The 16,887-nt window shown below is 39.7% G+C and overlaps 1 protein-coding gene across 13 annotated transcripts in view; it reads left to right on the top strand.

Moving 5' to 3' along the window:
* Positions 1 to 16,887, top strand: part of AGRN (agrin) — a 434,643-nt gene that overhangs the window by 220,677 nt on the left and 197,079 nt on the right. For all 13 annotated transcript variants that reach the window (XR_012680036.1, XM_075191538.1, XM_075191541.1 and 10 more), the window contains 3 exons: positions 262 to 486; positions 3,300 to 3,524; positions 5,880 to 6,086. Coding sequence is in view for 12 of the 13 variants with exons in the window: in XM_075191538.1 (XP_075047639.1) it covers positions 262 to 486; positions 3,300 to 3,524; positions 5,880 to 6,086 (657 nt within the window). In the remaining variant the exon portion in view is untranslated. The remainder of the gene's footprint in view (positions 1 to 261; positions 487 to 3,299; positions 3,525 to 5,879; positions 6,087 to 16,887) is intronic.

The raw sequence follows: 16,887 nt of genomic DNA, 5'->3' as shown, positions 1-16,887 counted from the left end.
TTCCTTTATTATTATTATTTTGGTTTGAAAACTGCATCTCTCCCATACCTAAATGGACCATTTTCTATTCTGTACTACACACAGCGGAGATAAACATTTTGTGGATGAATCCACAATTCAGCTCACTAGAACCAGTAATATCACTAATGATTTGATAAGCAGTATTCTAATCAATATGGATCCAGGTTCACGTCAATCTCTTTCCACAACTAGGGTTGCAGTATCATGATCTGGCTTTCTTTACTTTTGTCCCATTTCCAGGCTCCCGGGACCCTTGTTCATCTGTGTCCTGCAGCTATGGAAGTACCTGTGTGCGCTCAGCAGATGGGCAAACGGCAAAATGTGTTTGCCCCACCACCTGTGCCGGTATGCCGGAGAATGTGGTCTGTGGCAGCGATGGTAAAGATTACCGCAATGAGTGCGCACTGAACAAGCAGGCCTGTGACAACCAGGAGAACCTCTACAAGAAATTTGAGGGCTCATGCGGTAAGTGCTAGAGAGGAGCTGGTTATTGGCGGATGCCGGTAAGACGTCAGACATAGCTACCCGCTAGTATTTAAGTGGGCATAGCAAATATCTGTTCATTTCCAATACACACATAGCAGCTATTTTAGTTTATTGTGACTGATACTGTGAATGTGCAGTATATTATTATCCATGTCCATAGAATTTAATTGCTAGGAATAAATACTGGGGATGAAAGACAACCAGCAAAGTTGTTTATTGAGCACATACAGATGGATCTGGGAAGTGTAATGTCTGGATTGTACCCTCCACAAACACATTTGAAATTCATGAGTGGACAAACTCATGTTTCATTTTATGACCGGTGTGGCCAAGCACGGTTTCCTCATTTGTTGCAGTGATAGTTTGTCAAATAGAGGCTCTGTTCCTTTTCTTCCTATGGCTGATGTTTTTTTCTTTGCCCAAATAAACTTTATTAATAGCGTATGTTTTATTTATAAAACAAAGTTCACATTGCTGTAGGAATTTTGCTCAGTTTAGCTAGACAGAAACACGATACTGCTGTTACTTGCTAATGCCACCTGTAAATGAGAAAATATATTTCCTGCTATGCTTAGAGGGTTGACATGAGTTTGTACTGGCATAAATGGCTGTGCTAATACATACAAATAGGTGTAATCCAACCACTGACAGAGTTACAAAAATGACAGATTACATAAATGAAATAGTCTAAGACAGCGTCATGTGGCTGAAAGATTGAAATTGTAGAGAAATGTATTAGAAGGATTAAACGGGAGACCAATCGTTTTATGTCTCCAGTTGACAATAATAATACAATTTACACATCATTGTTCCTTTTCTGTTGCCTTCCTGTGCAAATAATCCACATATTAAGGTTGTTTTAACACATACTCATCTCTCCTTCAGAGTCTAGTTGACCTGTATCGTTGCGTGACACCATAAAAGTTTGCACATTTACTAAGTGTCTTCACTGTTCACTACAGCAGACTTTGAGAGACACCAGCAGAACTCTCCCCCCTTTCATGTTAATATGTGGGTGGGGATAGTCTTAAATATGTTTGTTTCCTGCCTCACCAATTACCAGTACACGGCATTCAACACAAATTCCATGTGGTAATGACAAACGTGTAAGGCACCTTTATATTCAGTGTCAGGGGAATCAATGTGGAGTACAAGGGACAGAACATCGCATTGCTGGGCCTCATAGCAAAATTTAGGGGAGGGTCTAACGAGCCTACTCCAGCCTCCAAAGAGAAGAGCGGTGGGCTTTTTAGAGCATGCTACCAGGCTCTCCTCTAATTGGCTACAAAAAAAGTCTTTTGAGATAATAAAAATGAATAAAGTTAGCGTGTAAAAATGAACCCATCCCCCAAGGGGGCGCTGGGCAGAATCATAATCATTTTTCAGTATGAAGAACATAAAACAAAAAGAGCCCTGTGTGCCCTGAAGCATCATGTCTGGCCAAGGTGTCTGGTATGCACAATCTTATATTTAAAAAAAAAATACATAATGCAGATATAGAAAAATTATGTTTTAATCCTGTTATCAAATCCTTTTGAAATGCACATCTATCGAGAGTTATAACAGATTAAAATGGTAAGTGGTACCTAACTTAGTTGAGAGCTGCATTCCTAGTTAAAAAAATAAAGTGTAACCTCGTGCTTGCGGCTTCTTATTGGCTGGCGCAGTCACACCCACATAGGCTGTACAATAACCGGTGCTGCACTACAGAGATGGAGGCGCTCTGGCTTTCAATGCGCCATTCTCAGGTCTCCGCTAAGGGGAAGAGCAGTTTTTATTGATTTTTAAAGTTTAACCAGGAATGCAGTTTTAAGAAACTACATTGTAATTTAAACATTAATTATGCCTGTGTAATAGAACAGTTTAAAACATGAATTTGTTTGTTTGTACTAACATAACGCGTGGATATTGTAATTGCATCTCTTTTAGGCTGGGAGAGTTTAGCGTCACGCAGAGAAATGTTATGTTATTAATTGCTCCTCGGTGTAGCCAATCACACGTATCCTATGTACATTCATTTTGGAGCACATATTCAAATTATATCTGCCCATTTGGTTTATTGTCTGTCTAAGAAAATGTATTTATAATTAGAGGATCATATTTTCCTTAAGAACAACAATTTATAACCGTTACTGTGCGTGTATATATGTATGTGTGTGTGTGTGTGTGTGTGTGTGTGTGTGTGTGTGTGTGTGTGTATAGATAGATAGATAGATAATATATATATATGATTAAATGGGAGGGGACCCAATACACTAAAAGTAAATGGTTCCCTAGATCCTCGGCTTCATTAAAAGCCAAGTACTAATACTGATCTAAATAATAAATATCGAGCAATTATGCAACAGAACAATGATATGCAATATATATATCTATAATAAACAACAATACTTTGTTCGGCATTATAAGTCGTAATGCAGGAAACTAATAAGAGAAATAATTGGAGATTTGCTGAAAGGCGGTGGATTTCTGCTGGGAATAGCCACCTGTCTAATCTGAGTGTATCTCATTTAATGCCTATTTTTTGCTTATTTTCCCTTAAGACATTTATACCAATATATTTTACAGTGAATTTCAGCTGGTGCTTTGTGTAACCAGGGTTATATTCAAAAAACTGGATCACTGTAAACTAATGTGTTTGTATGTGTTCAATGTTCATATGCCTGGTTATTTCTGCAAATATTGCTTTTATGTGATGATCGTTTGTATTGTTATAGATATGCATAAGGGGCACATTACATGATAATTACTTGGTAATATATATATGCTGTGTTTGTCTGGTATTTCTGCAGACCCGTGTAAGAGTGCCCTAAATGATATGAATAGAGTCTGCAGAGTGAACCCGCGGTCACGTAAATTTGACATGCTTTCCCGGCCAGAGAACTGCCCAACCCGTAGGGAACCCCTGTGCGCTGATGACGGCGTGACCTACGACAATGAGTGTGTAATGACAAGGACTGGCGCCATCCGAGGAATAGAACTGATGAAAGTGCGTTCAGGGCCGTGCCAGGCTCAGGGTAAGTGACGCCAGTCAGTGCGAGCGGTAAGGAAAGGTACATTATAATTAGTGGGATAGGTGATATTGCTTAGCCTATAGGCCATTATTAATGGAATTTTATTGTTTTCAAATAAGCATTGTCTAAGCGATTGTGTTGTGTTTCCAAAGCACAAAGTAATTTATTTTAGCAAATGCAAAATTTAGCAGCTCAATACATAATTATAATACAGTACAGCCAATACCAAAAGATACATACATACCGCGCTCGCTAAGCACTGGTAGCAGCTTACAGTACATCACTCCAGAATACTGTGGTCAGAGAAGACTGAAGCCAGTGCCAGCACAGCTATGTTATATACACTCAGTGTTAGAGAGAACAATGCAGATGACGTGGCTTGCTTCTATAGGTGCAGGCTTAAGGTGGGTCCAGTGTAAACAGGTCATAGACTAGTTCATACAACCCCCTCCAAGGGTGAGGGTCAACTTTCCAGATGATTCTCCCGCCCAGAAAACCAGTTTAAGCTAGTCTATTTGCATATTACAGTCAGTATCGCTTTAAACATTTATTCCCTAACATCGCTAACTAGAGTATGCAATGTGCGATCTCTTCGGCGAATGAACCGGACAACTGCTGATGAACAGGGGATTAAAATGATACTAAACATGACATGTTTCCTGTAACCTGAACCTTAAATAACACTAAAGTGTACATATAATCATAATATATAAACTAATGATAAACTAAATACTATCTGCTCATAAATCACTGGGGAATGGAACCAATATAAATATAAAATATATAAATAACTAAATGTTAGAGTGTGCGCGTGCGTATTTTATCGCGCTATGCCACGTAACACGTGGCATACTGATCGCAATCGCACGGCAAAACAATATTAACCAATATACTTTCGTTCATCTAATTATACGACTTTGACACCATCTAGAAATATCAGGGAAACAGCAGTTCACTTGTTGGACTCCAAAGCTCCTTAACAATGTGGCAGTCCCTGTATTGAGAGTAACAGCTAAACACAATCAAAATCGATTATGTGATCCTAAACTTTGGTCTTCAAAGATATTAATGTACAATAATTTGAATAAAATTATATAAGCCATGATTCTTTTGCATACAATATAGATAATAAACCGAATTTTGCATGTAGGTTTTATATTCTGTATTCAAATTTACTATAAGTTAATTTCTTACTGCAAGGAGAAGCATTTAAGCTTTTGACAGACAAACCCATGGCACAGAGAGAGATACTTTGAGAGCAACTATATATGTAAATGTGCCTTTGTTTGTTATACAATACAGCACATAGGTTTATACAACACTGCAGTCTGTACCAGTAAATCAATATCTCCCTGACTCTGTCACGGCCTCAATAGAAGCATTTCTAACACAAAGAATGTGTTCGTAAAGTGAAGTGACACTTATGCAGTTGGGAAACATTTAAATGTAAGTCTGTGTTGGCACTTTCCCATTGATTTGTGTGACAGTAAGTGTGCTTTTAGAGGTGTAGAATGTGTCATCCCACAATGCAGGCCATTCTTCTGCACAGAATCTTAGGTGGACATTTCAAGCCTTTTGAAATTCTTAAAAATATCCTTTCAGACACATAAATATGCTGCGATAACTAGTTATTAATACCAATATGACACAGGCACACTTAGCTACATTTATAAGAGCAGGACAGGAATAAGCCAAAACAAATGTTTTATTCCTAGTAATAGATTGACTCTTATGATTTTACATATCATTTCACTTCTCCGATCACAGTCTTTTTTTACAAGTGCTTGGGGTGTGTATGTATCAGGCCATGGTCGGGAATTGAACTCATGAACCCAGCGCTGTGAGGCAGAATTGCGAACTACTAAGCCACTGTGCTGCTGCCCACAAAGATATAGTATGTGTGTGTCTGAGGCGGCTTCAGAGTGCAGATCATCAAGTTTAAAACGGGAAACCCAAAATTCATCAAAAATTGTAAAGACTCTTAAATCCCTCTTTACTTCCTCCAACTGGAAACAGTAAGAATGTTGCTATCTGTACAGAGCAGCTTTGCCTCGGGTAGTCATTCTTTAGGAATACACTGTAGCTAGTGGCTGAGGGTGATGAGAGTTCTAGATCATATGCATGTAAGGTCCTGAATATTGCCTATTTCTAGTCTAGATGGTATATGTAGTAGTGGCAATCTCTAGAATTGCTGAAACTCCAGTTCATGTTGCCATTCTAACACTGTAGTTATAAGTTATTTATAATGATATCCCATAAACAGGTACAATATCTGCATGCATCAAGCTTTGCCCATAAACAGAGACTGGATCCTTGACGGGTGTAACTTATTTTCCCTTCTTATCTTACCCTTTCTAGACAAGTGCAAGGAAGAATGTAAGCACAATGCTGTGTGCCTTAACCGGCGAGGAGTCACCCGCTGCTCTTGTGACCGCATCACTTGTGACGGCACTTACAAGCCCGTCTGCGGCCGGGACAGCCGCACTTATGCCAACGACTGCGAGCGGCAGAAATCCGAGTGTCTCCAGAGAACAGCCATTCCAATGAAGCACAAGGGTCCATGCGGTGAGTACATAAACCACCTCTAAATGCTGTTATCTTCTTATGTGTGTTTCTGGTCTCAAGGTAAGCATCCCTGATTCTGTTAACCATGTTCTTTCTTGTCCTGTCTAATGTGGACACATGAGAAGATAATGAATGATCTGGTGGGAGGGGAAGCTTTAGGAAGAAGTGTGGGAGGGTGGTCTTCATTTGCATTGCTTGCCCATGTGTTCCCCTCTGGCATATCTCCATCCGCATTGAGATTCTGCATACTACCACTCGTGTCAGTGTTCTTTTACCTTTTCCCTGTGCAACTCCAAAATAAAACATATTGATATTTGTATCTTCTCCCTCTCTTCCTAATGTCTTGCTTTCTTCTCTCTGTCTGTCTCTCCCTCCTAGAGAAGGTGTACAGTGGGTAAATTTCTGCTGGTGACCAGATAAGGTTTGGACAAACCAGAGGATTGACAATCTATAGTAAAACAAAACGGTGTTAATATTGCTAACGGAGCCTCGTCCCATTCCCTCCTTTGCTGCAATGGATATAAGCACCCTTCCATCAGAGTTTTGGCTGCCATTACTCTTACATACTATCCAAGGAGAAACTGCAGCGTTTACACTCTTTGAAAATGTGGGGGAGCTCAGTAGGAGCTGATAGACAATGGGTTATTGCTTTGAATGCTCCCCTGTTAATTGGCTGATCTGCTGCTCAAAGTTAGACATTATTTTCTTCCTGTTTGCTCTCCTTTCCCTTTGTTTTATGTCTTTCTTTTCAGCAGTGGTTCTGTGGAGTAAGGATGGATCACCATTGGTTGCTCTCTTCTATCTGTCTGTGAGGTCTTCAGTCTGAGGTCTGCTCTCTAAGCCACTCATCTCCGTCCAGACACTCATTTCTCTTCCCACCTCCTCTCCATTCACGGCTTGCTCTCATTAACTAGTGTGTGGATGAAAACTCCTTGTGCTTTTCTGAGCTTGCTTCCAGGCTTTGGGACTGGTGCAGTTTGAGCTTCCACCAACCTCTTGGCTTCTCCCTTGATCCACTTGTTTGTGCTGACACTCCTACTGTGCTTGTTGCCTGTTTACGTATTGGTGCATTGCAAAAGCCTTTTAAAATCTTCTCCTACAAATCTGATTGCATAGCGAGCAAACACACTCTGCTGTATTGCGAGGAAGGGGCTAAGCTGTAAGAGAATACTCAATATTCTATTGCACTCGGCTTAGAATGTTCAGCGTGTATGTCTGCAGTTTGATGCCTGGGTGGCCAGTCTGCACTCATCGGCTGCTGTTGTATGATAGGAGTAGTGGTATTACAACATTGGTAGGGAACTTATCAATCATTCTTGCAGCCTCAGCAAAGTGTTCAAATACTTGAGGACCTCCGACATGATTTCTCCAATGTCTAAGGAAGGGGTAACTGACCTATAAGTAAAATGAGAACTGAGCAACAGTGCATAATAAAAAATAAATATGCAGAACTTATACTGTGCTACCCTTGTGTCATACCTATAAAACGTTTAGATGTGCTTTGCTCAGAAATACAGACCTGTTGGGATACAGTTAGAAACCTGTGGCCTACCATCTACTGTGCCAAGCTCTTTTCTCTAATGCCCAGACCTAAACAGGTTGAACAATTTCTTTGGTTAATTTCTCATGCATCAGTAGCTAATGCAATTCATCATAGCTCTAACAAAACTCATACACAATGGATCCATCACTTCTGAGTCAAAACAATACATTCAAATAGCATCTGTGTGATTCCGCCACCTGTCTTTTTTTTATTTTGTTTATGTTTTTGCGGGGGGTGGGAAGGGTGGGGGTCTCTGCATTTTATTTCCAATCACACCTATAAAAAAAATGTTAATGCGCTTTCCTGTTGATGACAATTTGTTTCTCCTGCATTGAAATACAACAACACTACAGTAAGTCCTAGCAGCACATATGCCGCCAAAGTGGCTCTAAAAACAATAGCATACAATACTTTGTTCATTTCTTCCCACCTAAAATTATTTTTAGAATGTGTTTTGTAAAAGGCTCTTCTATTGCTGTTTCTCTCTTATGGTCTCAGCATTTCACATGACTTGCACTTCACAGACTTTTACATTGAAATTAGAAATAAATACAGACTACAGTACACATCTGTAAACACCACAATGCAGTTAAACCTGTAATAATACCATGTATGCTGTTATAAACGTAGGAGACAAACAGAGACTTAGCAATTGAGTCATTTTATCTATACAGATCTAGACATCCTTTCAAACGGTCTCATCAGAAAAAGAGACAGTTTGGAGGCAGAGTGGAATTTCTGTACAAGAGAGGGACTGTGCTCCGTAAGCAGTTTGTGTTCTGTGACACAATGGTAGATTCATATAAAACAATGCAAGGAGTGCCCTCCTTCATATTTTGGATTCCAGGTCCCGCTGCACTGCTCAGCAGTCATCCACAGCAATGATGCAGGCAGCAGCTGTTTTGCAGATGACGTTACAAGATGTACAAGTCCAGTTCATCTAGAGAAACTGACTTGTATATTTTAGTATATCACCATATGTCACTGGGATGACATGGCTTTGAATTAAACACAATGTTCATAATATATAGCTTTGCTGCTAGCTTGTAGCTGCAAGGGGATGTTTAACAGAGGAAAAAAGACAAACACCATCTCATGATGACTATACCATCATCTCCTAATAACATTTTACCTATTTGTTCTCTTTAAAGAACTACTCCTATCATATGTAAATGTAGGTTTCGGTCAAGACCCTGACTAGTGTAATGGATGTATTTGGATGTTGGATTAATTATCTCTGTTAGGAGGCTCTGCAGGATTTCTAGTGGTCACCAAAATCTTCCTGCATTTCAAATTTTTCCTTAGTAGGTGGCGCTGTTTAGCTCAGTATTTCATTGCTAAATCAATTCGGCAAACCCACTGTAGACACCAGCTATAATAGGCCCATGGGCAATTTTTATTTCCTCTAATTACCAACTGAACATCTAGCTTGGAATCTCTCTTTTTGACTGCTCAAAGGCACTCTGATGTCCACTTTAATTGACAGATGGCTGACACTAATGTGGGCGTTATTGGAAGCCTGCTGTTAATAAAAGTGTAGCTATATCCGTCTATAACCGCACAGAAGGTAACTGACTTATTAAACCTGCAGTGTAAAATAATCTTTGGGGTGGTTTGTGATGAAAGGAAAAACTTTTCATGGTGGACATCTCCTTGTCCAGCCATACATGTAGCCTTTTTTTAGTTTCAGCTTGTTGATTTTAGACCCCAAAACGCTGTTTGAGTGGGTCCATAATGGTCCGCAGTCCTGACCAACATCTGAATGGGATTGATCAGATGTCAGTGGTGACTTCTGGGAAAATGGTCAGCTGACAACCCGTGCCAGAAAGGAATTAAACATGCATTCTGTAGAGTAGAGTTTGTCAGTTATTCTAGAAGAGCTAATTTCTTTACCAGAAGAGCCTTTTATATAAGACTTGGGGAACAAAGAACCTCTAATGTACTTCCACTCATTACAGGTGGTTTCTCGGTACTGGCAATGACACTCTGCAGTTAAAGTCATGCTTTAGTACAGTTAATTAGTATTTTTTCCTGTAGGGAACAGACGAATGTTACTCTATTATGTTCTTGGAGAGCAGCTGGAGAGAATATGTAAAAAGGAAATATTGACGTTCAGTTCCGTCTACAACGAAACCTGTCTGAAAATTGTTCTCGGGCCAGTTAGACTGTGAGAGTGCAACGTGTCTATATGGAATTTGCTGTCATTTTTATACCATACGTTAGTTGCATTCATCGGGCTAATCCTTTAAAACAGATAAGAAATGGCCTTTAACTGCCTGAGTTCAGGAAAATTAATCCTTGTTTTATTAAGTCACTAGGTTTATTTTTACAAAAGGTTTTATTCACAAAGATCAAACATGAGCACTGCTAAATGTTCCAGATACAGATTCACCATTTAAATTTAAAACACCCCTTTTTGGTATAAGATTCAATTTTATTTACTAGGACCTAGACTGTGGTCCAATTCTAAAATGTTTCTGCAGGGTCATTGCTCAATAACAATGTAGAAAAGATGTAAAGATGCAAAATATATGCAAAAAAAATAAAGAAAATCAGGCTGTTTGCACTGCTGCTTGAAGACCTCAGGAGGGGGTGTCCAGCACTTCCCAAAAACATTGCTATACTATAGGAGGTGGGATCCGGCGCTGCTCTAACCATACAATAGTCTGTATTAAAGCAGATGTCACAAGTATTCTATTCGGCTATGCATAAGATTAAGGGCTCCATAAATGGACCCCTTAACTATAAAGTTTTTTCCCTGTAAATCCCCCGAAAACTGCAGTTTTTGGTAGATTACCACACTTTAAAGTATTATGGCTATTTCATATTAGAGGATCTACGATGCAGTCCCCATAAGTGTCTATGGGGACTGTGAAAATGTCCTATATATCAAGCTCTGAAATGTGGAGCTTGATCCTGACAGCGAACGCTATCTGAAGATCGGATCTATCCTATGGGAAGAGCTGCCCAGGAAAGGGATCTTCTGATTCCTCCCTTGACAGGCTTCCTGCTCCTCCTCGATCGCAAATTTGCCATTCTAACCATAGTTGCAAACATTGTAAACTTGTTTCCCAGGAGGTTCAGGAGGCAGGTGGGTGTGTGGGGGCAGGGCTTTAAGAATTGTGCCGTTACTCAGCGCCACTAAGCCCCGCCCCCTCAGTTTAATTTACAGTGTCGGCCATGAATCGGGAGAATTGCCTGCTCTTCCGGGAGACCGACCTGGATTTCGGAAGTCACCCAGACATTCCGGGAGAGTTGGCAAGTATGATTATAACCTGTACTTAAAGTGATCGCGATTTGATTCCAACAAGTTTCAGGAACATGTTGAAATTAAATAAAATTGAAATTAGATAAGTGTCACACTGTGGGATGTAGTAACCACCAGTAAATACCATTACAAGTGCTCAGATTAAATACTGTAATATATTTTATATAGCACTGCTTGTAAAGTCAATGCAATAAAGTCACTTTTCCCATGCCTCCTTTGTATCAAGCATGGTATGGGGGCCCAACGGCTGGTACTCTGCCCACTGTGATAACCAGTCAGGGCCTGTATAAGGTATATTTCCAGTGTTTATTAAGTTTATATTCTATATATGCCAGTTGAGAGGACAATTACAAAGGACAACAGCTCTCTCTCAGCTAGATCAGAAGGCCACGCACAGCATCAACCAAGTTCATTATCTGTGATGGTAACTTGTACATATGTCATTGAGAATTTTAGGTGCAGTTTAAAATCGGATCAGCATGTAATTTAGCTGCATTGGTCCTTTCATAAGTCATTTTAATGAGTACTCCGTTCAGATGGAATCATTTTAAATACCATGTGATCAATTGTGCGAATGACCTCTTAGTAATAACATGTCGCTTACTAAGCAACTTACGTAGAAAGCAAAGTGTTTATTATAGAGAGATGTCACTAAGGTGTCTCTTAACAATGCTCAAGCCTAAGGGTAATAAAGGCCAAGGAATACAAGCATACTGTATTGATTGAGACATTACTGTGAATGAAGAGGCAATAACTATAGGTCTGCCACAGCTATTGTGTTCATTCTTGGCCACTGTGGTGTATAACACCACAATATTATAAAGTGACTTCCCCTGAACAGCAGCCACTGCAGTGAAATGTTATTATTGTTTATTTACGTAGCACCAATCATATTACGCAACATTAACATCCTGTTTTAAGGCATGCATATATAAATGTAGACCAATAATACAACCTATAAAACAACATGGCAAACACAAAAGATCTTCGTACAAGCCTGTAGTTATACATTCCATTGTCCGTACACACTAGTGACTGACAGTACTCATAAGAAGGAAGATTTAATCAGTAGATCCCAGTGACATCACTGAGACATGAGCGGGCCCAGATTGAACTACTTCTCATTTCTGCTGCCCGCTTACTGCTCCACATCACCGCAGAGCTCCAGAACGACATTTTCCATAATATCTCTCTTGTAATGCGTAAATAAATATGTTCTAGCGGTAATTACATTGGACACAATTGAGGTAACAAGTGTCGGCCTGATGCCTGTACAGTTTTGCCGCTGTAAGCCGGATCTTCATGGCCTTTCCAGAAATCCAGTCCTGGGCATGAGGCACTTCATGTAGACAAGGCCCATGGTAACTCCCTATTGTTATAATGTCCCGTCACAACATAGTGGGTCACGTGACTAAATTACACATAAACACCGTAGAGCAATAGGCAGGTGGGTTGTATTTACAGTGACTATAAAAAGTGTTCATCCCCTTTGGTATTGTTCTTATAGTGTGTAATCAAAATGGAATTATTCAGGAATTGTTACCAATGATTAATACTGTCAAATAATAAAACAAATAAACATTATTTTTGGAGTTAATCACAAATTAAAAAAGAATAATAATAATTGACTGTATAATTATTTACCCTCTTTGCTAATATATGCATAAATAAACCTTGGCGCAGTCGGTTGTCTTCAGAAGTCTCATATTTCAGTCCTACAGTTGATTTTAATGAATTTCCAAACAAAAAACTAATAATAAAGATCAAAGAACATGCAAAGCAAATCCGAGAAAATATTGCTGGAAAGCACTAATTAGGGGAAGGATATAAAAAGATTTAAATATTTTTTTATATCCCGTGGAGCACTGTCTGGTCCATTGTAAATAAATACAGATAATATGACTCAGCTGTGAGTTTGTGGAGAAGAGGTCGTTGTTCCATGTAGGAGGGCAGCGATACAGAATTCATGGCTTGGAAGAAACTTTCCATTATTAACTCGGGCACTTCACAAATCTGCACTGTGAGATGATGGCAAACATAAAACCCATGTGAAATGTCACATATTTGCAGAAGATATGTAGGAGACCCGCATAATAAGTGAAGGAAGCGTCTATGGTGTGATGAGACCAGGATTGAGCCTTTTGGTTGCAACGCTATATGCTGGGTTGGGCACAAGCCCAGCACTGTGCATCCTCCAAGAGCGGAATGCTGTGGTCAAGCTTCTCTGCTCCTGGCAAATGGCAAAATTGAAGACAAGGATGTAGCAAAATATAGACATACCTTTTAAGAAATGTGCTGCACTCTTTAAAAGACCCAGGACTTGGGAGTTTTTATAGCTTTATTGTGTATATTCCAGCAGGGCAATGACCCAAAGCATATAGCAAAAGCCACAGCCATTAATGTCGTGGAGTAGCCTAGCCAAAGCCCAGACTTCCATCCCATCGAGCATCTGTTGAAAATTGGTGTTCACCATTGGCCCTCATCCAGTCTAATGGAGCTTGAACAATTTTGTAAACACAAATGTAGACAACTGTAGTGTTCAGGAGTACAAAGCTGTACAGCAGGCGGTAAGAACTTATCTGCTCCAGGCTCCCGCTCGCGGCACCTGCTTTGTTTACACCCGGCACGGCCCGCTGTGCTCATGTGACTCTGGGCGGGGAGTTTGAAACTCCCTGCACTATATAAGACCCGCTCTGACGCACTGTCTGTGTCAGAGCAACAGGTTGCTAACCCCTGCTTCTGGCTCCCGCTGTGCCTTACGTGGCTCCTAGTGAATTTTCTCCTGGCTTGTCTGGCTGCAATTCCTGCTTAACCCTCAGTGTATCCGACCCGGCTTGTTCATTGACCACGACTCCTGGCTTACCCCAAGCACTGCACTCTGTGTACCAGACCTGGCTTGTTCACTGACCTCGCTTCCTGGATTATCTTTTGTACCGCGTACCTCAGTGTGTATCCATCCCGGCTTGTTATATTGATCTCGAATCCTGTATCTCCCTGTGTTTATACTACCTGTGTATAGGAACTGGCTCTTCTCCTGACCTCTTACTGGGAGATTCCCATTATACCTTTAGTAAAGTCACTATTAACATGCATATCCTGCCGGCCATTGGGTGGCATAGCATACTGTGGCTTGTAGTTTCACAATACCTGGAGAGCCACAGACTGTCCAGGACTGCTGTATAGGCTTCACCAAATAGACTCACTGCTGTAACTGCAGCTAACAGTGCTTTTACCAAGTATTAGCATAACTCCCATTTATCCAAATTTCAGCTGGAAAGTCCTGATTGTAGGGCTCTGTCCCACCCACGGACATGTTCTTCCCTCAGATGGGACTGTTCACTGCTGCTCTGCATAGACACCTGCTACTGGTGCGTGCTGCAGTGTTTGGCAGTGGTAGTCAGTTTCACGATACTGACTACCCTGACACAGAACAGAGCGACATGAGGATTCCGAATGAAGGATTACACCGACCTGTGAAAAAACATACTTACCAGAATGCAGGTGACTTCACATCACGACTCCCTGTATTGCCGGCTGCCGAAAATGACGTCATGAGCATAAACGACTTGGTTTAAAGCGGCGATGAACGGACCCGCCTGTCATTTATGTAATGTAAGTACTATTTTACGGATTAGGGTTAACCCTAACTCCTAACCCTAATATCCTATGTAGTCTTCATTCGGAAACCTCATGTCGTTCTGTTCTGTGTCGGGGTAGTCAGTACAGTTAATAGGTGCTACACCCATGTTTGGAGGGGAAGGAAGATTTCTAAGGGGCAACCAAGTGCTTTACAGTGCTAGGCAGCCCTTTGGGGAGTGTCCACGCCCCATTGGGATATGACCACGCCCCTCACAACATGGTCATGCCCCCTCTCCCAATGTCTGATACTAAAATGTTAGAAGTTATGTATTAGAACATTTGTGACTACTTATGTAATCAATTTTTGTCTGTTTTTACTTTTATCTGTAATTAAATTAAAATCTTTATGGTAGATGTTGTATTCTTTTTACATTAAATAATATTTTGTGTTGATCAGTTTTTCCAAATAAATCTGTTTCAATTCCATGATGTAAGAAAATAAATTGAAAAAGATGCTGAAGGGTTGAATACTTTTTATCGCCACTGTATTCTCTTCCTCTGAAATTGTGCGTTTCATTTGCTGTAATACCTTTCAAATAAAACATCCCAGAGCACTGGAAAACATCTTTATTGCAATCAGTAAGAAATTATCTACAACTCTTCTGTCCTTTTATAAATAAGCTATTTTACCTTCTTAGTACATATTGTCCCCAGGATTACTTGGGTCAACGTGCCTTAAAGAGGTTAATAAACCTACAATAGAAGTTGATAATCTTAAAACCATCTTGGACACTCTTACAAATGGTCTATAAAAGTCCCCAATGTTTGGTAGAACATTCATCTTGTTATCTGGCTGAGTGCAGACCATTCCCCGCTGTAATGTTCCACTTTAGACATAGGCTCACTGATAGAATTTTGCTTTGTGTAAAAATCAGATTCATTTTGGTGTTCCGATCCATAAAAAGCATGCCCCGGGAATCTCAACTGTATCTTAAATGTCTTTTAGTTCTGATAAGCTCCTGAAACCTGTGTTTATGTGTATCTATTTGTGAATGCCACCAGTAGGTACTATAAAATAGGTACGGTGGTATATTAATGTGCTTAGTGATGTTTCTTTACATAATGATATCTTACTGCACATGCAGATAGTACAGTACAGATAGTGTTTGAAAAGGGGAAGTTTATTCAGGGTGCCTAGAAAACCTTTTAGTGAATGAAACTACCGCATTGGTGCAAAAAGCTTTTCTTAAATCAGACTTTTGCTTTAATCCAAACCCACGGCACACTATCATCCGACTATGTGACAGGGTAACCGAATCCCATTATCAACAGTGGTCCTGGAGTGAGGCTTTACAATAGGAGTGCTGGAGAGATTTTTCTGCTGAGCTTATTGGTTCATGAAAAAGGTGGCACAGACTGCAATAGCCTTTGCAGCAAGGGGAAGCATTTGTCATTTAAAATATACGGTTGTAATAACATCAGAAGTAGCGCCCAATAAATCTACCTTGCCTATGTCTCATATATATTTTATGTAAAATGGTTTTGCATACCCAGTAGAGCTGCAATAAATGCTTAAAGAGCAAAAGCCATGTTCATTGGATAGAGTATATATGTGATTATATATATATATATATATATATATATATATATATATATATATATATATATATATATACATACATACTGCTCTTGCAGGTGTCAGATCAAAATATACATTGCCATATCATATATATAGCTGTATGCAATATATATTTATATTTTGTGTTATAATAGGAGCATGTGTTGGTTTAAAAAGTGTTATATTCAAAAGGAAATTTGTTCCCTTACAGGATGCAAATTAGGCTCAGCACTAAGCTTTTGAAAGTAGGAGGTATAAAAAAAAGGAATATCTTTAAGAAGTACGTTACAAAACATTTGTTAAGAGGTAGAAACCACAACATGTTTTGTTTTTTTTGTTGTTTTTTTTTGTTGGAATAATAGATATTCAGAATGGTTGAAAAATAGCACTTTATAGAGCAGGAATAAGAATTCTCATGATGTTGCTTTGTGCTGCTTTTTGATCTGCTATATTTCAATTTCTAAGCATTTCAAATTTACATTTAGAAGTAAAGGCCTACAACCACTAATATCGCCATGGAAACCAGGATCTCCGCGGATAGAAAATTCACAATAGCTTTAATTTCAGGCTACACTTTCTCAAATATAGGGATTTTTTTTTATTTTTTTTTGCAAAGTGAAGAAATGAAACAATAACAGATGTTATTTTTCCTAAACTTGTCAGAATTTGCTTGCTGCTTAACTCCCTCTTATCCGGAGCAGCCTAGTTTTATATACCCTGCGATGGAAGGCCCCAGAGAATTAGGATGCCTAAATAGGTCAGGTTATGAGGGGAAAGGCAGCAATTAGTCTTT

Source organism: Mixophyes fleayi, chromosome 11, assembly GCF_038048845.1.
Source record: "Mixophyes fleayi isolate aMixFle1 chromosome 11, aMixFle1.hap1, whole genome shotgun sequence".
Taxonomy (NCBI): Eukaryota; Metazoa; Chordata; class Amphibia; order Anura; family Limnodynastidae; genus Mixophyes; species Mixophyes fleayi.
Note: the sequence above shows the minus strand (reverse complement) of the source record. Positions and strands in the feature narration are given on the sequence as shown.